This window comes from Mixophyes fleayi, chromosome 8 (assembly GCF_038048845.1).
Source record: "Mixophyes fleayi isolate aMixFle1 chromosome 8, aMixFle1.hap1, whole genome shotgun sequence".
Classification (NCBI taxonomy): Eukaryota; Metazoa; Chordata; class Amphibia; order Anura; family Limnodynastidae; genus Mixophyes; species Mixophyes fleayi.
Genome location: NC_134409.1, coordinates 1,472,908 through 1,500,014, shown reverse-complemented (window position 1 = coordinate 1,500,014; position 27,107 = coordinate 1,472,908). Strand labels below are relative to the sequence as shown.

The 27,107-nt window shown below is 45.4% G+C and overlaps 1 protein-coding gene across 4 annotated transcripts in view; it reads left to right on the top strand.

The window, feature by feature from the left end:
* Nucleotides 1–27,107, top strand: part of MAST2 (microtubule associated serine/threonine kinase 2) — a 162,003-nt gene that overhangs the window by 74,857 nt on the left and 60,039 nt on the right. For 3 of the 4 annotated variants that reach the window (XM_075181570.1, XM_075181568.1, XM_075181567.1), the window contains one exon: nt 22,770–22,801. In XM_075181570.1, the coding sequence (XP_075037671.1) occupies nt 22,770–22,801 (32 nt within the window). Of the gene's footprint in view, nt 1–8,656; nt 9,212–22,769; nt 22,802–27,107 lie in introns of those variants that run through there. The other variant, XM_075181571.1, reaches the window with a different exon arrangement.

Here is a 27,107-nt window from a genome sequence, read left to right as displayed (position 1 = left end):
AGTCAGTCTCCGCCTGCAGTTAGTAAAGTCTTTGACTGGCTTATATACATTTACTGTTTCTTACTGGGAATATAACCATATATCTCTTATAATAGAGAAATAAGATGATATTTTATCTGCGTTGTAGCTGAGGTCGTCCCACATTAGATAACTGCGTTCTTTAGTTATTCTGTACAGAGAGCTCACTATACTAGACCTGGCCAATCTGCATCTCTCCAGGTGTTATGAAACTACACGTCCCAGCATGCCCTGACAGCTGTCCACTATCAATCTACTGGCAAAGCATGATGGGACGTGTAGTTTCACAACACCTGGAGAGCCTGCACTATACGACAGACTGATACCTGGTGCTTTCGGTTAGTGAGACCCGTTGGCTGGTTAGGTGGGCTCCGTACCACAGCTGTAGATGCCCCCTGGCCATGTGAGGGTCTGTAGGCGTTGGAGGCTCAGAGTATGATACCAGGTAAATGGATGTCATGGTGGGAATCTCATCCTCAGCTCATTGAGCTGGCTGTATAAAGCTTCTGTCGTTGTATTGTGGGGGGATCTCTGTACATCTCGGCTCCAGCATTCCTGGGGCTGGAGTGGGTCTTAAATGTCAGTACCGTAGGCCTGGAATTCGGATATAGAAGATGTTCTTGTATTTAGTTTACATGCTGTGGGGATAACATGACCTGGGCTGCACCCGGCAAAGAGGATGTAAGACAAGAGTATATTACGTACATTTATACAGTGTTTATGGGGATCTGCTGTAACAATGGATTCACATGTGAAATATAATGAGGTTTTGTGTAATGTTTGATGCACAGACCAATCTGTTTTCTGTATATATTTTTTTCCCTTTGCTGAAAATATCACAGGCAGGAAATGTCGTTTTATTAACCTGCAGCCTGAGGAACTGCCCCTCGATATAGGGCATTATCAGATATACTGTGTGCTGGGAACCACAGACAGGATCAGTCACCATAACAGAGAGTGTGTGTGTGTACATAATATATATATATATTGTATTATATCTCTAGAGCGGGAGATCTCCTCTATACACACAGTATCAATCATTTCGACGTCTGCAGAATAGAAGAAGATTCAGAGACATAATCCACCAATAGATGGCTGAATGCTGCTTCTCCTGTGAATGGTTTTGGAGGGGAGACATTTGTACCCAGGTTCATGATAAGAGCGTCCTATGATTACAGTTTAAGGTGAATAAAGAGATGAGGAAAATGTTTGTTCCCAGCTGAATGTTCCGTCTCCAACTCATTAATTAAGTTCTAGTAAAGCTTAATTATTGTAAAGTAGAAAGTTGTGATTATCCCAGATAACCCCACAGACCTCCGGCAGGGATTGGGTTAAGCCTCTTGTGATGAACTGTTCCTGAGACATTTAATGAGAAATATCACAGAACTTCTCTTGTTCTGAGAGCGTTCGTTTGATCAGAGCATCAAACGCGGTTTGAAGTATCCACAGAGAAGAATTGGTTTCCGTTATGCATTTAGCATATTGAAGCGGTGAGATGGTCGTCGCCTCCATTGTGTTGAAATCTGATTGATTATGATTTTTACATTATTATTAATCTATTCTGTATTACAGTACATGGAAGTGACACGCACAGCTAGCACTCTAGCAGTCTGACGGCTGGTACATAACTCTCTTTGGGTGTTTGATTTGGTCTATTTCTCCTTCTGCATCATTTTGTCTATGATGTTATTTCCTCTCCAATACACATTATCTGTCCTATAAGAGGCCCGGCTCATATCAACTAAACACTGAGAATCGCTCGTTACAACAGGAAGTCAGGAGTCCAGAGAGATTTTATTCCCCTTTGAGGCTTTTGAAAATAGCACCTTAATGTCCGAACAAACTGTTTGTTTTCTTATTGAATGTTAAAGTCAGATTAAATTCATTTGGCACTTTACCTTATTACTGTAAAACCAAATGTTTGGATGCCTATTTTTCCTAATTAATGGCGGGATACCTGTTGTGTAAACAATTTATTTGGCCGCTTTACTGCCAAAAGTAACGGGATCTGCGCTCTGTTACCTGGATCAGTGTTAAAGTTCATGGTACTAACGGTTATAGTGCGCAGGCCGCGTTACTTTCAGCACTGACGCACCCAATTGAATTCCCCCTAAGGAATACAACAATTGGACGGTTTCCATCTCACTAACATTATTGTGCTCATTCCGGAGCCGTACACGCCCAGTAACGCCAGATTTGGTGCTGGGGTTGCAGTCGTCCAGTTTTATTTTAGCCACGGTCTACATTTCTCTAGACTCTTTGTTGATATTTCTTTCATCCTCCCTGATGGGTGACCGTTGTCTGTACTACACCAGTGGCTGGGAGCCCTATGTACGCCTGGGAGCCCTATCACACAAACATAACATGGGCATCTGTTGTGACAACGCAACGTGATGTAAAACACAGACTCATCCTTGTCCAAGCAGGATTTGGGTGCTTATCGTTGCTTTTGTACATATAGACTGAAATATCACCATATTCACACATATTACATAAGTAAAGCGGCAAAGGATTAAGGCGTAAACCATGTTTTTCATGCACATATGAACATTTGCTTTAATACTGAAGACAGTTCCTCCTCTTCAAAGCTGATACTAAGTGACGCCTGATCCCATTCTGGAAGGAGACAACCAGTAACTAATGGATCGTCCCCATTTATTTACATAGCGCCAGCATATTACTTAGCGCTTTACAATTTGGAACAAAAACAGTAAACAAATACTGGGTAATACATACAGAGAGGTTAAAGGGCGCTGCTCTCAAGCTTACACTCTATGGGACAATGGGAGTTTGATACAAAAGGGGTAAGTGCTACATATTAATTATTGGTTCACCCAGATTGCAAAGGTAAAATGTGCTTAGTGGCTGTATGATCCATTTACAGCAATGTTGGTCAGAGGGTTGTAGTCTTGTGTTAGCTGTGTAAAGGGTGGTAATAGGGTAGCCTAGGGAGATTAAGAGGGTAGTAGAGGAATATTATAAGCTTGTCTGAAGAGGTGGGTTTTCAGAGAACTCTTGATGGTTTGTAGACCAAATAAGTCTTATTGTGCGAGGGCGGGAATTCCACAAAGTGGGTGCAGTTCGAAAAAGTCCTGTAACCGGGAATGGGAGGATGTGATGAGAGTGGAAGAGAGACGCAGATCTTGTACAGAACGGAGGTGTCGAGTTGGGAGATATTTTGAGACAAGTGAGGATATTTTGGTTTTATTGACGGCCTTGTATGTTAGAAGTATTCTATATTGGATTCTGTGAAAAACAGGCAACTAATGTAGAGACCAACACAGCGTCTCAGCTGTGGGTGAACGATTTGCAAGGAAAATCAATGTTGTCACTATATTCACAATAGATTGTAAGGGTGAGAGACTGATTCTTGGAAGACCAGTAAGGAGGGAATTGCAATAGTCAATGCGGGGATAATGTGCATGAATTCGAGTTCTTGCAGTGTGAGATGGGCATATTCTGGAAATGCTTTTTTTTAGATGTATGCAACGGGATGTAAATATAGATTGTATTTGGGGAACAAAGGACAGTTGTGAGTCGAGGATTACACCTAGGCAACGAGCTTGTGGGGTGGGATTTATGGTCATGTTATCAACAGAAATAGAAATGTCAGGTAGGTAACTTGTGTTGGGATAATACTAGTAACACAGACTAACATACAGTGTTAGTCTGTGTCCTGCAGGCTTACAGGTCTATAGAACATCATTAAATTGGTCACTTACAGGCAAGTGCTGCAGTGTTCTGTATTCAACATGCGTTTCCAATGACCCTTTCCAGGAGCTAATGAATCAGCCGCCTGATATTGTCCAGTCTTACGATCATCCTCCTGTTGTGACAAAACAACTGTCCCGGTTTTGGGGACCACGCAGAATTTATTTTCAAACATTTTGTCTTGGCCGTTGTTTTTGAGAAGACCGTCTTATTCTACTCGTCAGCCGTGGCTGGTATCAGTCATTGTCCTGGCAGCTCAGTGGAGAATCGGGGAACCTGTTTTAATGTCTTTGTTGGGGAAAATGACCGTTTTCATGGAAAGTCTTCTGGTTGTTTCCTATGTGAGCTGCTACGTTTGTATGAAGAGCGTTTCTGTACATCTGTGCTGCACCCGACTTCTGTGTACCGAGATCGTCGTCCAGAGGGATCACATGAGCTCTAGTCTTCAGTGTATTTAAGTCCGCAGCGAATAGGCTGCACCCTCGTCAGATCAGCACAGATATAGGGTAACCATCTGGGCTAATGCGGAGAGAGAGGCAGCGGTTACTTTGTGAGCCTGGGAGCTTACACTCTGTGTTCTCTGGCACATAGGACATTCATGCCACGCAGATGCTGCCAGAAGTTTGATGTTTATTTACTGCAGGCAAATAGTGAGGTGTAAACGCAGAGCTCAGTCCCTCCATGTGCCACGAACCGCCGTTTAAATCTGCCCATCAGCGAGAACCTGTGTCCTACACACAAGGGGGATGAGCACAAGTGTTCATCATCGTGGCCACGTTCTCCAGCTTACTCCAGAGACCACACAGCGTGGACCATCGATCTGTCCTCTTCTTCCACTATCTGATAATGGTTCACATGTTACACATTTATATGTTACTGGAATCAGACACAAACTATGTGTTGTGATCTTCTAGGACCTTTTACTCCAGGATTAATTTGTAATATTGTCCAGTCGCAGCTGATTTTGAGAACAATTCTGGACTTATAACATCCCGCTATATAAATAAATGATGATGATTTGTTGGCTGGTGTTGGAGACACATTTGGGCCATATCTGCAGGTACTCTGATGAGGAGAATCTCATTCACTGACTGTACACTTCATGCATTCATTCTCCCTGTTTAATTATAATTGTCGGGACAGCGCACACTGTGCGATTAGACACAGGAAGACGATCCATCATTGATTAAACAATGAAAACATTGACGAGCTGTAGTACAAATTGTTCTTCCACGCTGGAAACCTAAAGAAATTAGTATTCTGCGTGCAGGGACAAGTCTATTATCTAATTGGCTTTTGTGAGGAGCCTGATTTCTAGGTCATCATAAAACAAACGACCATTTAAATTGAAGAGGAACAGATGTGGTGAAGCTGCTCTATACTAAGCCTGGTTTTGTTAAGGGTAATTATAACACATTTTGTGTAATGATCGCCTGGGGTATTTATCTAGAGATCGGCCTCTCCAGTGCTCACAGGAAGGTGCTGTTTTCTATTAGCACAATTCCTACTCCCGTAACCTCTCTATAAAGTGGGACCCCGCTAACAATCTGATCTGAGCCCGGCAGATCCAGGTATTGTGTACATCTTACCCGCACTGAGTGCTATGTGCTACCTCCAGATGTACTCACTGATCTGAGCCCGGCAGATCCAGGTATTGTGTACATCTTACCTGCACTGAGTGCTATGTGCTACCTCCAAATGTACTCACTGATCTGAACCTGGCAGATCCAGGTATTGTGTACATCTTACCCGCACTGAGTGCTATGTGCTACCTCCAAATGTACTCACTGATCTGAACCTGGCAGATCCAGGTATTGTGTACATCTTACCTGCACTGAGTGCTATGTGCTACCTCCAGATGTACTCACTGATCTGAGCCCGGCAGATCCAGGTATTGTGTACATCTTACCCGCACGGAGTGCTATGTGCTACCTCCAGATGTACTCACTGATCTGAGCCCGGCAGATCCAGGTATTGTGTACATCTTACCCGCACTGAGTGCTATGTGCTACCTCCAGATGTACTCACTGATCTGAGCCCGGCAGATCCAGGTATTGTGTACATCTTACCTGCACTGAGTGCTATGTGCTACCTCCAAATGTACTCACTGATCTGAACCTGGCAGATCCAGGTATTGTGTACATCTTACCCGCACTGAGTGCTATGTGCTACCTCCAAATGTACTCACTGATCTGAACCTGGCAGATCCAGGTATTGTGTACATCTTACCTGCACTGAGTGCTATGTGCTACCTCCAGATGTACTCACTGATCTGAGCCCGGCAGATCCAGGTATTGTGTACATCTTACCCGCACGGAGTGCTATGTGCTACCTCCAGATGTACTCACTGATCTGAGCCCGGCAGATCCAGGTATTGTGTACATCTTACCCGCACTGAGTGCTATGTGCTACCTCCAGATGTACTCACTGATCTGAGCCCGGCAGATCCAGTTATTGTGTACATCTTACCTGCACTGAGTGCTATGTGCTACCTCCAAATGTACTCACTGATCTGAACCTGGCAGATCCAGGTATTGTGTACATCTTACCCGCACTGAGTGCTATGTGCTACCTCCAAATGTACTCACTGATCTGAACCTGGCAGATCCAGGTATTGTGTACATCTTACCCGCACTGAGTGCTATGTGCTACCTCCAGATGTACTCACTGATCTGAGCCCGGCAGATCCAGGTATTGTGTACATCTTACCTGCACTGAGTGCTATGTGCTACCTCCAGATGTACTCACTGATCTGAGCCCGGCAGATCCAGGTATTGTGTACATCTTACCTGCACTGAGTGTTATGTGCTACCTCCAGATGTACTCACTGATCTGAGCCCGGCAGATCCAGGTATTGTGTACATCTTACCCGCACTGAGTGCTATGTGCTACCTCCAGATGTACTCACTGATCTGAGCCCGGCAGATCCAGGTATTGTGTACATCTTACCCGCACGGAGTGCTATGTGCTACCTCCAGATGTACTCACTGATCTGAGCCCGGCAGATCCAGGTATTGTGTACATCTTACCTGCACTGAGTGCTATGTGCTACCTCCAGATGTTCTCCAGTCGGTATCAAGAATGTTTTTTGTCCAAACGAATGTTTTCCATTACAAATTGTTGCAACTGACTAAATGAAATTAATGTTATATACTGAATTTTTGGCCAGGTTCAATCATGACAATGCTGCAACAATATACTGTACCTTTGTCTCTCTCTGTATTGCTGGCCACAGAATATATATTATATATGCTTGCTATAGCGCCATTTACAGGTTATTTTTTAATTTTATGTTTCAATCCTATATTTTAGCCCAAGCTCCACTCACCATCTGGTAACATCCCAGAAAATACAGAAAATGAATTTATTTGTGCCTGAACCCTGCACGTTATATGCAGCCGGTATCCCCCCATGTGTGTCTCCGTTCCCCGGGACCTGTGCACTTTGTATTGATCTGCTCTGGTAACCTGCCCTTTGAAGCCATTAATAGCAGTAACTATACATTAGGATGAGAGTGAGTGTGACCAGTATAGGTGGACTTGTCTGACGAGAGGGCCCTGGGCTCCTCAGTTGGGTCTATATGTCAGCGTGAAGGACGTCACAGGGTGCTGCTACCTCTTCCCACCAGATACAGTGATCTCAGACATTTTTCTATTGGTTAATGCGTAATCCACATTCTTGTGGGGAAGTTCCAGGTTAATCGGGCGTGGGATTCTGGATCCGCTCGTGTCATTCCAGTGGTTACTGATCAACCGTATTCATAGCACCATTCAATGAAACCTCCTCTCCTTATGGTACAGATTGGCTTCTCTGATTCCACTGTATCATGTTCCACATTGTGGCCTCAAAGGTAAAAATACAACAAATATATTTTAGGCTGTTTCTTTTGTGTGTCCCATTGTCCTTTGGAAGTGTTGAGTTACTGTGTAATTGTCGCCTTGCACCTGATCGGCGTGTGGTGTCCTCTTTTATCTTGTTTAATCATTGATTGTTATAGGTCTCATCCTCTTACTATTCTCCGTATTGTAGTTTATATATGTGTGTGAACTGTTACTAGCTTGGTGTTACATTGTTGTTATATGAAGCAGTTATACCCAGGACCGGTGACATGTGACTCACCTGGGAGCGATGTCATTAGCCGGATGCCACCAATACCCCGCTACCGGTAGCGATTACCCGCTTGCACCAGGTATCCATCCACCTGTTGTATTCTGCTCATCAGATGTTTTCCAAAAAGCACTTTCTCCACCTAGAAGTATAGCGCCCCGAGGGGGGAGGGTGGGGGGTGCTATGCGAAACATTAATTTTTTTGGGGGTGTAGATAGGCTGTAACCTTCTGGGAGGACTTATCCTCCCACTTATATAGTAATCTCATTGCACTGAATATATTCATTTATTTAATGTGTTACTGTGTCGGGTGAGCTACTGACTCCTTGAGAGGTGCACATAAATGTATATATTACATTACTGATCCTCCTGTTAGTGTTGTCGTATTATTACACTTATTTTCTAAGTGAGGTGATTGCATGCACTGCGTATCATTTGTCTAATGTGTCGTCTTTGCTTTATTCTGTGTCCTTGGAGGTAATAATTAAATAATGACATTTACAGCGTCCTCGGGGTTATACGTATTTACACTGTGACCCGTCCCCTGTGTGATTCTGGAAATGTAACAGACTTCTTCCCATTAGACCGAGAAGTTGTAAATCTAATGTGTGCATTGTTTTTAATAAAAGGTCGGATACAGTAGAGTGCAGGAGGGCTCTGTATGTCCTCACCTCCTGCCCTGATTACTGCGGCCAGCAGTGTCATGTGCTGGATCTGAGCACGCTGCAGGGCGCCTGTGCCTTTAAATCCAGCGCTATGTAAATCAGCTGCTGTGATGTGATTTCAGCATCGCCGGTCTAAGCAGCAGATGGGAGCAAGCATCAGGCATGGTGGTGTCTGAGATCCAGGAGCTGCAGCTTCATATTCCTATCATCAGACCCGACTTATTGGAATTGTGGTTCTCCATAGACATTTCCCGGCTGTCCGGTGAATGCAGGAGGAAGCTCGTAGCATCTTGTATCAATGATTGTTACATATCGCTCTCCAGTGACATTTACATTATACTTCAGAGGGGGAACAGTCTGATGAATGAATGGTCCCTCTGAGCCTCCGCTTTCTGTTACACGACTGACTGCTGATAAAGTGACATTTGGCTGCGGTCTTCATGTGTACACATACTGAGGGGTCCTTATAATGGAGACAAGCACCAGCTTTCTGCTGGGTAACAAGACTTCTGTCCCAGTACCTGCGGATTCTGGGGAACGTTTCAGGAGTTTATCCTCTGCTGGTAGAATGTAAAGGAGGAAATAATCCCTAAAACCACATTAGGACCCCGCGTGAAGAGACGAAGGTTCTGGCAGGAGTTCTACGCGTGTTTCGGACAGATCGTTCCAGTATGGATGATTCCAGCATTTTACGGAGGAGAGGACTGCAGGTGAGTACTCGGGGGACTTTCTCTCGCACTTTCTGCATTCACACTACGAGACTGGAAATATCGGAGGCATGAGTAGGATACTCGTGGTACTAGGAAGTGGTACAGGGGAAAGCTGTGGGACTAATACTCAGAGGCTGCTGTGTACGGACCGTGCTATAACATTAATACAGTGTGTGTATATAATATATATGGTGTGTGTGTGTGTGTATATACATACATACATACATACATACATACATACATACATACATACATACATACATACATACATACATACATACATTCATTCATTCGGTGGCTCGGTGGTTAGCACTTCTGCCTCACAGCACTGGGGTCATGAGTTCAATTCCCGACCATGGTCTTTTCTGTGAGGAGTTTGTATGTTCTCCCTGTGTTTGTGTGGGTTTCTTTCGGGTGCTCCGGTTTCCTCCCACACTCCAAAAACATACTGGTAGGTTAATTGGCTGCTAACAAAATTGACCCTAGTATGTGTCTGTGTGTCTATATTAGGGAATTTAGACTGTAATCTCCAATGGGGCAGGGACTGATGTGAATGAGTTCTCTGTACAGCGCTGCGGAATTAGTGGCGCTATATAAATAAATGATGATAGATATATATAGATAGATAATTTTACCCTGTACCTGCCTTACTTTAGGTGAGTTTATTGTAGACTATGTGGTAGACAGAAAATATTTGTAATTTACTGACGATGATACTTTGTCACTCTTGTACTTATCTATTCAGCTTATATCTGTGATGCAAGGATCCATATAATTTGCACTTCATGTTGCTATGTGGGCTCACCGTGTGTGGGAATATCTAGGCTGTTACAATCTCCATAATGTACAGATATTTTTAAGCCATTTCATATCTTTGTATGAACAATCTGAAGTACGATCATATTTGGCTAATTCTAACCTATGTGACCACTCGATTTGTTTTGTCTCATGAAATACTGTTTAAATACTGTTGTACTTTAACGTGTAATAGCTGCAGGACGCGCCCCTAATATGTATTCTCAGGGATCTGAAGAAGTTTGACCTCCCGGCACTGGTAGAAACTTCCTGAGATTGATGGAAACACGTCCTGGTGGGAGTGATGCTGGTTGTAGCGTCCGATCTTGTGTCCAGCGCAGCTCTCCTGTTAGGTGTTACAGAATGCGCAGGTTCCGTGATATCCGCGCAGGTACCGTGATATCCGCGCAGGTGCCATGATATCCGCGCAGGTGCATGCTGGCGGTTGTACTGCCACAATTGTGATTCCATCCATTATATATACACCAGTGTTGGCTAACCTGTGACACTCCAGGTGTTGTGAAACTACAAGTCCCAGCATACCCTTCCAGCAATAAGCTTCTATATTTTGGCAAAGCATGCTGGGACTTGTAGTTTCACAAACACCTGGAGTGTCACAGGTTAGCCAACACTGATATATACACTTATATTGCCTCTCATTATAAAGTAATAGCTATATTGTCCCACTAATCAATTTTATATTGGCTTCTTATTTAAATAATCCATTATTAGTTGCTTAATAACTATCATTGCCTTTTTTTCTGGCGGTTTGACAACAACATGTGGTTTGGGACTTGGCGAACACCCACACACTAGACGTTGTTGGAGTTTTCAGTCTCCAGGTTATTAAATCCATCATATTGGCTCTGAACACCGCATGTGATTGGTGGCTCCATAATCGCTGCTTAGTAACTCTCCCCCTGAGAAATAGATTGTAGGATATATTACTGACTACACGATGGGCTGAGGTCTGTATGGCCGAGGCGTGGGCTGTGTATGATGTGTGTAAGAGGAGCAGTAATTCCTATATGGCACCTGTCGCTCTCTGTATCTGGTGCTGGATGTCACATGTGCAGTAAATGTGGAATTTTATAATGTTTATGTACATGGCTACATATGTATGTGGTATGTAGATGTTCTATGTGCATGACTACATATGTGGATGTAATCTCTGTCATGGCTACATATCTGTTGGATATTACTATTGTTAATGATTGCTGAAAGCCACTTCCTTACAGTGTACTAAGCTATTGTATCATCAGGTTGGGGAACTCAATGAATGCTGTAGCTAAAATACATATATTCTCCGCACATGATCTGACTAAGGAGAGTATTGGCGCTAGGACATTGATTCGGACATGTGCTGCATATGAATTGGGTAACGAGCATTGTTCCGCAGGAATCTACAGCTGATATGTCATTCTAGTGAGACTGCAATTATTACAAGTCATAAAGAAATAGTCGAAGGAAAAGACTATCGAGAATACAGATATAAACGATCACATGTGAGACTGTGCTCATTAACCTCTTTTTGTGCTTTAGACTTATTAAACCATTACTCCTGCAGTTCCTCCCTCAACTCCTCCCAACAGCTCCTGCCCGGAGTACACTGTCACCACTTACATGGAGCTGATGGGTAGAGCTTGGGGAATGTTATGGAGACCGTTATAGCTGAAGCTGTTTTATTTACAGTTCTACTAAGCCATGACTCCCAAAGGGTGCGGTAAGGGGCCATGATGCATCCGAATCATACACACGCCCATTCGTTTGTCCTTGTGTTATTATGGGAGTTGTGTGTTTGCAGCGCAGGTCTTTTGTCTGCTCTCGTCAGAGCTCAGCAGTCCAGGGTCGTAACTTCCACAGACTGAGCCTGGCAGCTTCTAGCCCAAATGCCCACCTGGCTGCCGTTTAACCTTATTGTGCTGCTGAGAGCAGGGTCCTCTGGTAAATCCCCAATAAAGCTTCATATAGTTATAGTAATCATCCCCGCCCCCCCCAGTTATACTAAATAATCGCCTTCCCCCCCCTTATACTAAATAATCGCCTTCCCCCTCTCCTACTAAATAAGTATGACTGGAGCCCTCACATCTGATATCGGCTGCACACTTACAGTAAGTGATATCTTAGACTCGGCTTAGTGCTGAACTGAGCAGTGGGATCTCTCTGGTCATCACGGGTCCCTGTAGGTGCAGTGAGAAGACGACCAGACACTGACCAACCTCTCCGTTAATGATTGATAATGATTGGATTATTGGGAATCATTTTGGGTATGGTGTGATTATGGAGCCACTTGTGTGTTGTTGCAGTGTGTGGTCCAGTATTATTATTGTATTACATACTTATATTATTACCGTGATGCTGCTCTCCTCTCTGGAAGTAATCTACTTCTTTACCCCATACAACTTGGTGACTAATTGCGGCCATACACTTCGCAGTTGTCACAGATCTGATGTGCTCTGAGCCCCTTGTACTGACATGTTTTCTGTACCCTTAATCTCCCTCCAATGTCCTTATGTATAGATCTTGCTGACTTTCTTTGTGCTTTTCATGGTACAAGTTACTCAGAATATTCATCTGCTTTTACCTGGACTATCGAGAGAGCTCTCGGAGGTTATAGGTAGTTTTGGTCTCCATGCTTGGTCCCTGGGTGCTCACCATTGTTCCCTGAGGATAGGGCATATCTCTTCCTGTGCTGGGTTTCCAGGTTTACTATAGAGTGTCTTCTGGAGAGAGTCCACCTACTGGCCCCTCAACACCCCAAGGATTGAGGTTTCTCCGACTATCTTTGTGGGTCCCCAGAGAAGACTTTCTTCCAACCTGTGATTGTTCTAAAAGCTCTCAACAACTTCTCCCATTCAAGTTGACGTTATGGCCTTGAGGGAAGTGAAGTCTCTGATACCCCCTTGATGTCCATCTCATACCCGTGTCCCCATCTCAGAGGCCCATCGGCGCTTCCTACGTGTCACTTTCTCATTCCAGGATGGGCATTTCCAATTTCGGGCTCCATTTTGGCTTTCCCTGCTGGTCTTCATACTGTATACTTACCATGAATACCTGTTCCATGTGTAGGGATAGTTTGACCAGCCATTTGTTCTCTTTGGAACCTCAATCGTGTATTAGAGATCCTGCCGTAGGGTCCCTTTCACCCTCTTTGTTGTTGTTGTTTTCTTCCGGCCTCAGTAGGGGATTCTCTGAGCTTGCAGCCCCCTTACCTTGTGTTTTATAAGGTGGTCCCATCCATCCTGTGTATACTAGGACATAGAAAGCAATGACTACATGTGACAGTGGACAGGGGTGAAGTAACAGATGTGCTGTAGTAAGACTGGCCGGATCCCAGGAGTCAGCTAACCCAAAATATGTCCTGCTAACGCCAGTCCTTTCTATTGACTTTGATGGTTGCCTATCGCTCCTTATAAAATCATGTCGGCTCTTAGATTGTGCTGATGGACTCCTGAGTTCTACACGGTGTTGTCCATCGTGTGCTAGAAGGACACAGAGAAGGGTTATTGGGAGGAGTTATATGTGGGATGTGTGACGGGTTAGATCTGTCATCACCAGGGATTGTTGTGATTATATTACTCTGTTATATTCTGTAACTTTGCTAAGTTCTGCAAAAACATTATTGTTAAATTGTATCTGTGAGATAGCTGCTACTTTACCCACAATACTGTTATCTTATTTACAGTGGTTCTGTGACTAAAACTTGCAAAATGTGAGGGCGTTGTGTGAAAAATCTGTCATAGCAAAACAACAAGAGATATGAATAGATGGAAACTTCAGCAGCTGCAGGAGATGTATCCGTCCTCCGTGCAGCATCTGTTTAGATGATGAACTTGTCACTATCTGTCAGCGTATGATCTGTGGGCAGAACGGAGGTGATCAGGGCTTAGCCGGATCCAATAAGGGTCTACACACCTGATCCTAAAGTACATCTCTATGTATATTGTAGTATTATTTCATCACATCGGTCGCTGCCCCAGTGTGCTTACAATCTATATTTCCTAAAGGTTATTGGGGTGTGGGAGGAAACCCATGGAGAGAGCATGTTCACTCCATGACCCCAGAGCTGTGAGGCAGCAATAATTACTACTGATAATATATAGCTGAAGATATATGAAAGAGGGTGATGTACTGGGGGGCGCTGGCGTTAATTACACATGTGTTTTACTTGCGTTGCAGCTGTCCGTGTGCACCTACCACAGTTATACGCATTGTGAAACCTGCAGTTTATGTGAAAGGTGTTTTACTAGCAATACAAAAACTCCACATCGGTGGGATTCATATATAATAATTCTGTCACTGTAAGGGGAATGTTTCACGTAGATTTATGATTTTTACTACATAGCTTTTGAAGGAACCTGTATATTGCATGTGGTGGTGAAGTTATACCCTAGTATCCACACAAACACAGGGAGAACATACAAACTCCACACAGATAAGGCCATGGTCGGGAATCAAACTCATGACCCCAGTGCTGTGAGGCAGAAGTGCTAACCACTAGGCCACTGTGCTGCCCACGCATAGTATGTGGATCTGTGGCCACCAGGCTATATACACTGTGGTTATTATTACACACTAGGGAAGCTCTAAGCCACATTCCATGTTTTTATCACACAGTGCACAATACTGTCACTGTGTGCATGTCTGTCCTATATTTTAGAACAATGAATCGGTAGTGAGCGTAATCGTGGTTTCTAGTAATTCCAGGTAACTTTGGGAACGCTCAGCATTAGTGTGATAACGTAGAATCTCAGACCCAGTAATCCAGGACCTGTATTTGGGTATTGATTCTAGAACAAGTGTCCCATTCATGTGTCCGGCTGCTGATTATCCGTCTGGCATGAATCAGCATTACACACTCATCAGCTGATCTGTGTAAGCCGCAGAGGCTGGTACTGCTGGTAGAATCTCGCTTCCATCCTACACCAGCTCATGTTCAGCACAGCTGACGTGAGTGATGCGTGGAAATAGCTTCTCCAACTGTTCCACTGACGTCCCCCAAACGCTCACAAACCGGATCCTAGTTTATGGGCCCTTAATAAAAGCCTCACAACTTATATTAGTGTTGGCTCCTACAAGATCTTATTGTCGTCTCATCTTAACGTTCAGAAGCTGTCAGAACTTTGTGTGGCTTCTTTTCACAGTAGTGTAAGACGGCATAAATAAAGATGGAGGGATTGTGTGTCCGTCTTGTCGCCCTCACACAGACGCACGGCCTGGCTGCAGCAATGTTTGTCTGAAAACTGCAGCTCTCAAACTGTATCTGAAACCTGTATAGTAATAGACAGCGATGGAAAGAGAGAGAGAGTTCTGTTAAGCAGACAATAACAATTTTGTTTATCAATTTAAGAGATATTAAAGATGAATGTATTCCTAAAATCCGATGTTTGGATTGATGGGAGTTAATAAGTAATCATAATGTATATGAATCATTGATACCTTAAGAATAAACTATCCAGAGGTTAAAAGATAATATTTATAGGAACAGTATCTGTCAGAGCCGTAACTTAGAATTCTAGCGCCTGGGGCGAGAAAGACAAATGCTGCCCCCCCCCCCCCCCCCCCAGCCCTCAATTTTAGCCAAATTAACCCAAAATATTCCTAAACTGCCCCCCTTCAGCGTTGCGCCCTGAGCGGTCGCCCCTATCGCACAGTCCTAGTTACGGCCCTGGTATCTGCTCCGTTGACTACATCTGGTTTGCTCGTCTTATCTCCATCATTGGGAGGTTTTTGAAAGCTATATATCCTCATTTTTACAATATGTGACAGACTATTATTATTATTAATGCTATTTCTTGTGCTGAGATGTTTTAAGCAATAAATTATTATGTGCAATATCGCTTGAGATATGAGATAAGAGATTGCTATAAATGTTATCTTTTATCTAGTTTATTAACGTATCGGTGATTCATGTGCTGTGCATGTATACATCAATCATATGTCCCATAGTGATAGGGACTGTTCACTCCCTACCATCCCCCCTTTTCATTTCCCCTGAATAGTAAATTAAGGAGTCGAGACTTGTAGAAAATGCTGCATCTATTAGTGAGTTCTGTCTGCGCTCTCATTGAGTCACATTACAAACACCCCGTTCAGTGGTTTACTGACTTCCTACTAGTTTAAGTGGTGTAATTGCAATACTCCCATTAGCAGATCACAGATGTATGAAGAGGTTTCTGGGGGGCACAATGTCGTCCCTCGATGCTGATAGCTCAGAATGAGTGTGATCCACACCGCTGACATTGGCTACATACATTACGTACATGTGTCTCTCATCTGGCTCAGCAGGTTTCCTGGCCTGCTCACAGATACACACCTGGCTTTATTATTACAGATAATGTGTGACCTGCAGGGGTTAAGTGACTGCTGATCGGTGCCCGGGTCTCACTGCCAGTCTGTCTTGGCAGCTTCTTTACAACATCCAATCTGCTTTTTGTCATCTTTTCCATGACTTCCCCCTAGAAGCGGTGAGGACCTGGCTTTATAAGACTTCTCTCCCTTCGGCTTTCACAATAAACTTTGCAGATGTTAAAGAGTAACTTTACGCCCTGTGTGCCCTTCCGGTGCCCTTCACGTGTTTGGTAAACGCTCCACGGGTTCTCCGTCCGCAGATGAAGACTCCTTTTTAATAATTGCCTATTTTTTTGTGTTTGCCACTTCAGTCATTGCACCATCTGCTATAACGAGACAGAGAATTAATAAGTGCTTTGCACACTGTGCCGTAAGGCAAGTGAGTATTACAGATGGCTCCATATTTATGCCAGCAGTCTGGACCTGTTTCCTGTAGCCCTGGGGGCCTAGTGATCCGCCCTGCGGGCTCTGTGTGCTCTTCCTTTCTATCTCCAGAGCTGCTATCTAGGAGAGAGATGTGAAATAAAGTTCAGCTTCAGTTCTGTACAGACTTTACCAAGTGATAGGAGATAAATATACCTAACGTAGTGAGTGTCTCCCTGCTCCTGTTGGAGAGGCGTCGCCGTGTACCCGTGTATCCCCTGTATGCAGAGGCATACAGGGGATAAGACTGAGGAACGGTCCCTGGGCTACAGGAAGGGTCAGAGAGAGACGGCTAGAGCACCCAAACATTCAGCCGCCCATCCTGACCATCTCAGACAGTGGGTGAGTGTAGGCGGTGGTGTGTCCTACACAGCGGGAGCAGCCACTTATGTCGTCCTACTGAATATGCTTCAGGAATATAGAGCACCAGCCCCACTGTTAGCAGCATGACCATTACAGACCCCTCTCCTGTGAAATGAAAGTTATGGTGCACGGAAGAGACCTGTTCTCTCTGGTGTTGTGGTAGTGTCACAGGAGCTGTATTCCTGTCACTCTGAGCGTCATCCGTCTTGTGTCTCAAGTACGAAACCATGGGATTGGGGCGCAGGGGGTGTAGGGTCAGAGGGCGCCTGCACAGATAGCGCCATCCTCCAGCCGCAATTACTGACTGGTCTGATAATGCTTTGAGCGCCTTGATTGGATTATGGAGCTGGTTTGGAACTAGCTATTGCTGCTGATATGGCAGCGTGTGTGGTCAGCTTCAGAGTATAAGACTGATGGATGAGTATTGTGCTGTAATCCTGGTCATTAGACTGTATAGAATTAGTATATAACTTATCTCCCCATCTCTGTACCTGCTCATGTCACTGGGATTTAATTTCCTGCTCTCAGTAAATGAGTTTTACTGATGGTCTAGGAGACTGGACAGAGCTGGTGGATGAATCTTATTAGATTTCTGACTATTGGGAGAGCAGATTGCTGCAGTAATTGCATTATCTGAGTGTTGTTCCTTCATGTGATGTGGTGTCTGCACGAGATCCCTGGTGCGTCACTGGCCTCTAACGTCCTTAATACCACGTGAATAATCTCAGTGTAGTCATCTTTTATGATAAATGCCCCATGGCTCTTATTCCCTGTTGCCCAATGTTATAGCAGAATGTACCACTGTTGGTTACTGTGGGTTCTGAAATGATGAGTAGATTAAACTGTCTTTATATTATATGGGTATTAGAAGTCACCAAGCAGTTCTGTGACCATATAAAGACACAAGGTCGTAGGTCAGGAGATCTGAGGTGACTTGTAATCATTCCCAGTGCGGTGTGAATTATAATACACACCTTTTTATACAGATACTCTTACTAGGAGTTTATAACGTTTAGATAGCAGTAGTTGGATAAGAGAAGAGACCTAGGTTAATAATGCCCAGTTTTGGGCCTCGATGACACCCCATGACGGGTCTCTCTCAGTCTGGGTGGAAATTCCTCTATCCGGAATGGTTTTCCGGATGTGTCTGGGAGACGCTGCGCTGCAGTCATGTGACATACAGGGATTAGTGGAGTGATCCGAGAGACTTGTCTGATCCGTCATCCGTGTGGAGCGTTCATTAGCAGCAGGAGAGGTGAAACCTCCGGGACCTGTTCACTTTCAGTGGTGTACAATGATATTAAAGGCACACTTCTATTTATGGGATTATATGACCTTGATTCTGTGTGCTGGTTAATCTGGGTTTATTGGGTGCGCTGAGGCGTAAGCGATGGGGCCCTGAGCCGGTTGCTGCGATGGATTCCTGTAGGTAAGAAGGACTTTGTACCACGTTACCTTCATATTAAAGACTTAACAGACCGTCCCTTTGTTTCCTCAAAGTCTGCAATCCCCAATCTGTAAAGACGTCTGGAGTTTGTGTGTCAGTGATTTATGTGTCACTGGTCAGACAACATCTATAGTGACGTGGACGCAGTTTTATGATCATAAACGTATATAGTAAAAATGGGGATACAGTCAACATTATCCATTTGACCTTGGAGCTGGGAATGGTCCATGTAGAGGAGCTGTTACTGGGGGGTCTGTAGCAGGAAAGGGAGACGCAGCTGCTGACAACTAGGCCGCTTCTGTACCTGGTGCTGTGTGTATATGTATGTATATATGTATGTATGTATGTGTGCATATATATATGTATATGTATGTATGTATGTATGTGTGTATATATCTATGTATATGTGTGTATATATCTATATATCTCTGTGTGTATATATACATATATGTATATATAGTGTGTATATGTTTGTATATATGTATATGTTTGTATATATATATATATATATATATATATATATAATGTCAACCCGTGCATGATACTCATGCAGTCTAGTCAAATCAAGCTACTTAAGGTGTTAAAAAGGTTCTTGTCATGCATTTGGGCCATAGCCCAGGCCTCAACCACCAACCACTCCCCACTGTCACCCCCGGCAACCACCAACCACTCCCAACTGTCACTTCTCCTTCAAGAAATATATATATATTTTTTTTAAATCTTTATAAACACTTTTAACAATTAACAAATTAAATTAACAAATTAAAAACATCTTAGTATACCAAATTTCAGCCCTTTCTGAATTTTTTTTTCTACACACACTAAGAATTTAGTAGGTCAGTGTATAACTCCGCCCAGCAGGTGGCGCTGCAGCTTGGTTTTATTTTTTCCACACACACCCACACAGACAGACTAACATACGCCACTAGACATTTATATTATAGACGTCGGTAATGTGCTATATATATATATATATATATATATATATATATATATATATATATATATATATATATATATATATCTATATCTATATATATATATATATATATATATATATATATATATATATATATATATCTATCTCTATATATATATATCTATATATATCTCCGTGTATGAAAAGGTACCGTGTAATGTTATTTATTGCCGCTTGGTTGGTGTTTGTCGGCTGCTGGTCACCAGGTGTCTTAGTTCTGGTTTTGTACCCTGGAATGTCAGGGATCACAATCCTGCACCACAAGTGCTTATAATATTACTGCTGTACAAAATGTTGGGAGTTGTTTTCGTAACACTAACCGGAGATAATAATGTGAGCTGTGGTTGTATGAAGCCGGTAATGTTGTTGAGCCTGTCTTTGGGCGACGCCGGTAATGTGCTGTTTGTGCCTGTCTTGGGGCGACATCGGTAATGTGCTGGTTAAGGCTGTCTTGGGGCGACATCGGTAATGTGCCGGTTGAGGCTGTCTTGGGACGACGTCTGTAATGTGCTGTTTGTGGCTGTCTTGGGGCGACATCGGTAATGTGCTGGTTGAGGCTGTCTTGGGGCGACATCGGTAATGTGCCGGTTGAGGCTGTCTCGGGGCGACGTCTGTAATGTGCCGGTTGAGGCTGTCTCGGGGCGACGTCTGTAATGTGCCGGTTGAGGCTGTCTCGGGGTGACGTCTGTAATGTGCCGGTTGAGGCTGTCTCGGGGCGACGCCTGTAATGTGCCGGTTGAGGCTGTCTCGGGGCGACGCCTGTAATGTGCCGGTTGAGGCTGTCTCGGGGCGACGTCTGTAATGTGCCGGTTGAGGCTGTCTCGGGGTGACGTCTGTAATGTGCCGGTTGTGGCTGTCTTGGGGTGACGTCTGTAATGTGCCGGTTGAGGCTGTCTTGGGGTGACGTCTGTAATGTGCCGGTTGAGGCTGTCTCGGGGCGACGCCTGTAATGTGCCGGTTGAGTCTGTCTCGGGGTGACGTCTGTAATGTGCCGGTTGTGGCTGTCTCGGGGCGACGCCTGTAATGTGCCGGTTGTGGCTGTCTCGGGGCGACGTCTGTAATGTGCCGGTTGAGGCTGTGTCGGGGCGACGCCTGTAATGTGCTGGTTGTGGCTGTCTCGGGGTGACGTCTGTAATGTGCCGGTTGAGGCTGTCTCGGGGCGACGCCTGTAATGTGCTGGTTGTGGCTGTCTCGGGGTGACGTCTGTAATGTGCCGGTTGAGGCTGTCTCGGGGCGACGCCTGTAATGTGCTGGTTGTGGCTGTCTTGGGGTGACGCCTGTAATGTGCTGGTTGTGGCTGTCTTGGGGCGACGTCGGTAATGTGCTGGTTGAGGCTGTCTTGGGGCGACGTCTGTAATGTGCCGGTTGAGGCTGTCTTGGGGCGACGTCTGTAATGTGCCGGTTGAGGCTGTCTCGGGGCGACGTCTGTAATGTGCCGGTTGAGGCTGTCTTGAGGTGACGCCTGTAATGTGCCGGTTGTGGCTGTCTTGGGGTGACGTCTGTAATGTGCCGGTTGAGGCTGTCTCGGGGTGACGTCTGTAATGTGCCGGTTGAGGCTGTCTCGGGGCGACGCCTGTAATGTGCTGGTTGTGGCTGTCTCGGGGTGACGTCTGTAATGTGCTGGTTGAGGCTGTCTCGGGGTGACGTCTGTAATGTGCTGGTTGAGGCTGTCTCGGGGTGACGTCTGTAATGTGCCGGTTGAGGCTGTCTCGGGGCGACGCCTGTAATGTGCCGGTTGAGGCTGTCTCGGGGCGACGCCTGTAATGTGCTGGTTGTGGCTGTCTCGGGGTGACGTCTGTAATGTGCTGGTTGTGGCTGTCTCGGGGTGACACCTGTAATGTGCCGGTTGAGGCTGTCTCGGGGTGACGTCTGTAATGTGCCGGTTGAGGCTGTCTCGGGGTGACGCCTGTAATGTGTTGGTTGTGGCTGTCTTGGGGCGACATCGGTAATGTGCCGGTTGAGTCTGTCTCGGGGTGACGCCGGTAATGTGCCGGTTGAGGCTGTCTCGGGGTGACGCCTGTAATGTGCCGGTTAAGGCTGTCTCGGGGCGACGTCTGTAATGTGCCGGTTGAGGCTGTCTCGGGGTGACGCCTGTAATGTGCCGGTTAAGGCTGTCTCGGGGCGACGTCTGTAATGTGCCGGTTGAGGCTGTCTCGGGGTGACGCCTGTAATGTGCCGGTTAAGGCTGTCTCGGGGCGACGTCTGTAATGTGCCGGTTAAGGCTGTCTCGGGGCGACGTCTGTAATGTGCCGGTTGAGGCTGTCTCGGGGCGACGCCTGTAATGTGCCGGTTGAGGCTGTCTCGGGGCGACGCCTGTAATGTGCCGGTTGAGGCTGTCTCGGGGTGACGCCTGTAATGTGCCGGTTGAGGCTGTCTCGGGGTGACGCCTGTAATGTGCCGGTTGAGGCTGTCTCGGGGCGACGCCTGTAATGTGCCGGTTAAGGCTGTCTCGGGGCGACGTCTGTAATGTGCCGGTTAAGGCTGTCTCGGGGCGACGTCTGTAATGTGCCGGTTAAGGCTGTCTCGGGGCGACGTCGGTAATGCTGTGGCTGTCCCGGATTACTGTAAGTAACTGGTAAAGTTCTCTGTTCCTTTGTTACTCAGCCAGATCTCTGGTATGTAGTGTAAAACTGTTACCATACGTTGTAGTGATGGCGCCATCTAGTGTTCTATCTAAAACTGCACATTGGAAAGTATCAGAGACGGTCTCATTGGTATAACTAGAGGTATAGAATTTGTTCATCTCTGTCAGTAATGACATGTAATTGTTCCTCTGGATCCCTGGTTAGCCTGGCCCTGCCCACCTAATTCTACACATATGTCTTACAGTCTGCTAAAGTGAAAACGAGATGAACCCTTAGCACTACATATTGAATGGATTGCCCCATTTGGTATAATCTGCTTTGACTCGTCAAGATGACGCTGTTTCTGGTATAAGCTCCTTTTTCTGATTGTTTATACCTGGTTAGTTTGAAGCTAGCTTGGTTTACACATATCTGTGTCTGTTTTTCTTTTTCTTTTTAGTATGTTTTTGTGTGATAACAATCTCTGTAAAATACTTGATTAAAATAAAGCCGTCAGGTCGGAGGAATGAGGTGTAATGTTACCACCTATGTTGCAGGCTGTGTGGATGGATATAACTCTCTCTCTCTGGTTTGTGACGTGGAAATACTGATGCTATTTTCTCTTATCTCTTCCAGAAAGAATTGAGTCTCCCTCGAAGAGGAAGTTTGTAAGTACTTTTCAATAAGTGATGTATGTTATGTCCATGTGCAGCGACTACATGACATTAGAGCTGTATTTGTGTAGGTTTCCTACAGTATAATTATCATAATACAGAGGGATGTTACCAATCACCTCGAAATCCTGTATAATGGCCCAGACGCATGTGGGTGTATGTGATCATTGCCCTGCTATAAACAGGAAATGCTGCTGTGCCTCAGTACATGGTGTCATGAATAGCCCCCTCTAGCTGCTCCCTGATTTAATATCTTATCACATATTCACAGTCACACAATATAACACCTCTATTTTGTCAGTAAACCTTTCCTAATAGCTGCCTTCACCAGTCACAACCTGACTTGGAATTGTTACTGTAAGGGGTTACACACGATCCCAGCACTCAATCTTCCTATCACACAGGTTACAGATGTAGCTAAATCGCCCCCAAACAGCGCTCACACAACCACCCCACTTTGGTTTGCCACCAACTATTGAATAAGGACAATAGGACCCCAATATACTGCCTCACACTGGCACATAATGAGCACTCCTTGGTACACACAGCACAGCAAGGCGCACACCAGCAATCAATGGGTTAACACCTAACCCCTTGAGGCTCTCTGACACAAATGTACATGCAGGCGCACACTAGGCTTGTTATACAAATGTATTCACAATTCACACCTCAGTTTTAGCATGATCCAGCAATCTATCTTTAGACAGGCAGTGAATTCGTTTAGAGCAATAAGGACATTAATTATTAAGGTTTTGATTTAATATGCAAAAAGTACAATGCTTATTGGTTATATAAAGAAAAAAAATAATAGTCAATTGACATATAAATAAAAAGTTGCAGAACATGTAAAATAAAGGGGTAAGATACAGAGTATAACTTACAGATAAGTGGTATATTCTGAGCCAAGGGAAATTGTCTTGTATATGGACAGCTTATCAATGATGATTGATTTCCCAAAAGACTGACAATTTCTTGTAACTGGTCTCAGTTTTTTAAAGACACACCTCCCCCACCTCCAGGGCTTGTGGTCTGTGACACTGTTTACAATCACCATTTGTATGTTTCCTACCCAATTCTACTATGTGTCCCAACTTTCCTGTGAAGTGTCACACAGACCCAACTTTATTCTTAATAGATCCACTATGAATTTGCCAATATATAGATACCAAACAGACCTATGTCCAGCGTATTCTTTGAGCTTATACTCATTTCCTCAACTCCTCTGGGTGACAGAATGCTTTATCTGACATATGGGCTGCCATTCATCATGCTATTGAGGAATATGTGGTTTATCTCTACTGTTATTGATTCTAAGTTGCATTTTGGAAACTGAATTATTTTTGTCTATATACGATTCAGCAAACCATCATCCTTTTGTAAGACCACAAGCTGTGAGCAGCTTCTCCAGGCTGTCCAAAGCCTTGTTAGGTGTCAACAAACTCTCCTATGTCAGGATACGGCTCACCCCCAGGGGCCATTGAAGCTGCTCAGCTTTCCCTGAAGTGTTGCTGTTATCTTTTAACATAGAGGTGGGCAGAAGCCATAAGTAACACACCAGAACCTCTGACTTCACATTTTACACCTTAGTAGCTCAATTTATCAATGGAGTCATATGATATAACATATTTACACTGCAGTTATGATTAGGCCTTATTCCCCCTGATTATGTTACAGGTTAATCCTTATGACTGTAATTCCTCTCTGTTCATTACACATGGCGTTATAACATCCTTTATTCAGTAGTTGTGTCCGGTCACTTTATGCATCAGACGCGTTGGCATCATTTACTGTTTAGCGTATTTTTTTTGCGTAAATATCCACTTTTCTGTGCTGTGCGTGTGCATCAGTATCTAGATGTGAGTGGCCCATTGCGGCTGGGGGGGCGGGACAAGGGTGGAAGTGTTAGTTGGGTCTAGTGAGGATATGTATGTATGTATGTGGAAGTATTGTAAGTGTAACACGCTCCCGGGAGATGTGACCTAATGACATCTGGACATATCCCCAGGTACGCGGCTTAGGAGATGTATCAGAGGCCTGGTGTACAGATACATGGTAATGACACAGTAGCGCTATCTGGCTGTTTCTCATTGGCTGATTGCGTATTGACCCCTCCAGCTGATAGTACTTTATTTATTAGCGCTACAGCTTTATTATATCAAGTAGCCACCGTCTATTTGGATGAATTATTTGTCATTTCCATTTGCTTTACTGAAGGAATAAAGATTCCTACTGGATTTTATATCTGTAAATGACACTTGGATGTGTTTGTATTTAATTACATTTTATAAGACTTTCAGTCTTATTAATAACTGTCCAGCTCTGTCCTCTGGTATATATGACACTATATTGTGTGCGTATAGAGTAATGTCTCGCAGCGTCTCTGCATTATTGTAGTGCGACGTCCTGGGGTTCAGTTGGACCTGAACATACACAAGTGAGTTTTCTGCGACAGAATCTTTATTCAGGGGTCTTGTTGAGGCCCATTGTGACCTGAGGTTGATGACTCTTTATTTAGTTCATGATCACTGTGATACGCTGACAGACTACACAAAGATAAAGTACAATAATGGTTCTGTAGCCTGCAGGTCACACAAGGTTTGGAGATGTAAAGTATCCAGGATTAATTGGAACAAATGGACCAGTAATACCTAGCAGGTGATATACCTTATAATCTTGTAATAAGATTACTGGGACTGTTTTGTCCTAGAGCTCATGTCAGAGGTCGTTGTCCTGCAGTGTCTGAGTGCAGCGTGAAGGGCGCAGGGGGGGGGGGCGCGTTGGTAGCGCTCAGTCATAATACGCTTTTAACAAAGCAACTCTTTTAGGAACAGTTTGGTAAGCGGTAAGTGGCCCCAATTTGGTTTGTTTAGTAAGATTGAGGTCACTAATGACTCTGAGTTATCTGTCAAATCAATTACTGTGTTTTCATAGTCGGAGTACATGTCCCATGCAATAACCCTTGACATTATTGTACAGATGGGCCCCGGTGTGAGGTGAACGGGGGGCCGTGCCCCTGTGTGAGGTGGCGTTCTGGAGGTGTGACAAGTTAACCCTTTGATTGCTGGTGTGGGCTTTCCTAACCTGTGGGTAGCCAGAAGCCTGGTGTGCCAGTGTGGGACAGTATTTCGGGGTCCTATTGCCCGTATTCAGTATGTGGTGGTAAACCTGAAGTGTGTGGGGGCGATTCAGCAGGTCTATAACCTGTGTGATAGGTTAAGAGAGACTGAATGGCTGGTATGATGTCCTCCCAGGAGCACCGACATGCCGTGCCGTACGGATCTCCTCCCAGGAGCACTGACATGCCGTGCCTGAAGGATCTCTTCCCAGGAGCACTGACGTGCCGTGCTGTACGGATCTCCTCCCAGGAGCACTGACGTGCCGTGCCGTACGGATCTCCTCCCAGGAGCACTGACGTGCCGTGCCGTACGGATCTCCTCCCAGGAGCACTGACATGCCGTGCCGTACGGATCTCCTCCCAGGAGCACTGACATGCCGTGCCGTACGGATCTCCTCCCAGGAGCACTGACGTGCCGTGCCGTACGGATCTCCTCCCAGGAGCACTGACGTGCCGTGCCGTACGGATCTACTCCCAGGAGCACTGACGTGCCGTGCCGTACGGATCTCCTCCCAGGAGCACTGACGTGCCGTGCCGTACGGATCTCCTCCCAGGAGCACTGACGTGCCGTGCCGTACGGATCTCCTCCCAGGAGCACTGACGTGCCGTACGGATCTCCTCCCAGGAGCACTGACGTGCCGTGCCGTACGGATCTCCTCCCAGGAGCACTGACGTGCCGTGCCGTACGGATCTCCTCCCAGGAGCACTGACGTGCCGTACGGATCTCCTCCCAGGAGCACTGACGTGCCGTACGGATCTCCTCCCAGGAGCACTGACGTGCCGTACGGATCTCCTCCCAGGAGCACTGACGTGCCGTACGGATCTCCTCCCAGGAGCACTGACGTGCCGTACGGATCTCCTCCCAGGAGCACTGACGTGCCGTACGGATCTCCTCCCAGGAGCACTGACGTGCCGTACGGATCTCCTCCCAGGAGCACTGACGTGCCGTGCCGTACGGATCTCCTCCCAGGAGCACTGACGTGCCGTGCCGTACGGATCTCCTCCCAGGAGCACTGACGTGCCGTGCCGTACGGATCTCCTCCCAGGAGCACTGACGTGCCGTGCCGTACGGATCTCCTCCCAGGAGCACCGACGTGCCGTGCCGTACGGATCTCCTCCCAGGAGCACTGACGTGCCGTGCCGTACGGATCTCCTCCCAGGAGCACTGACGTGCCGTGCCGTACG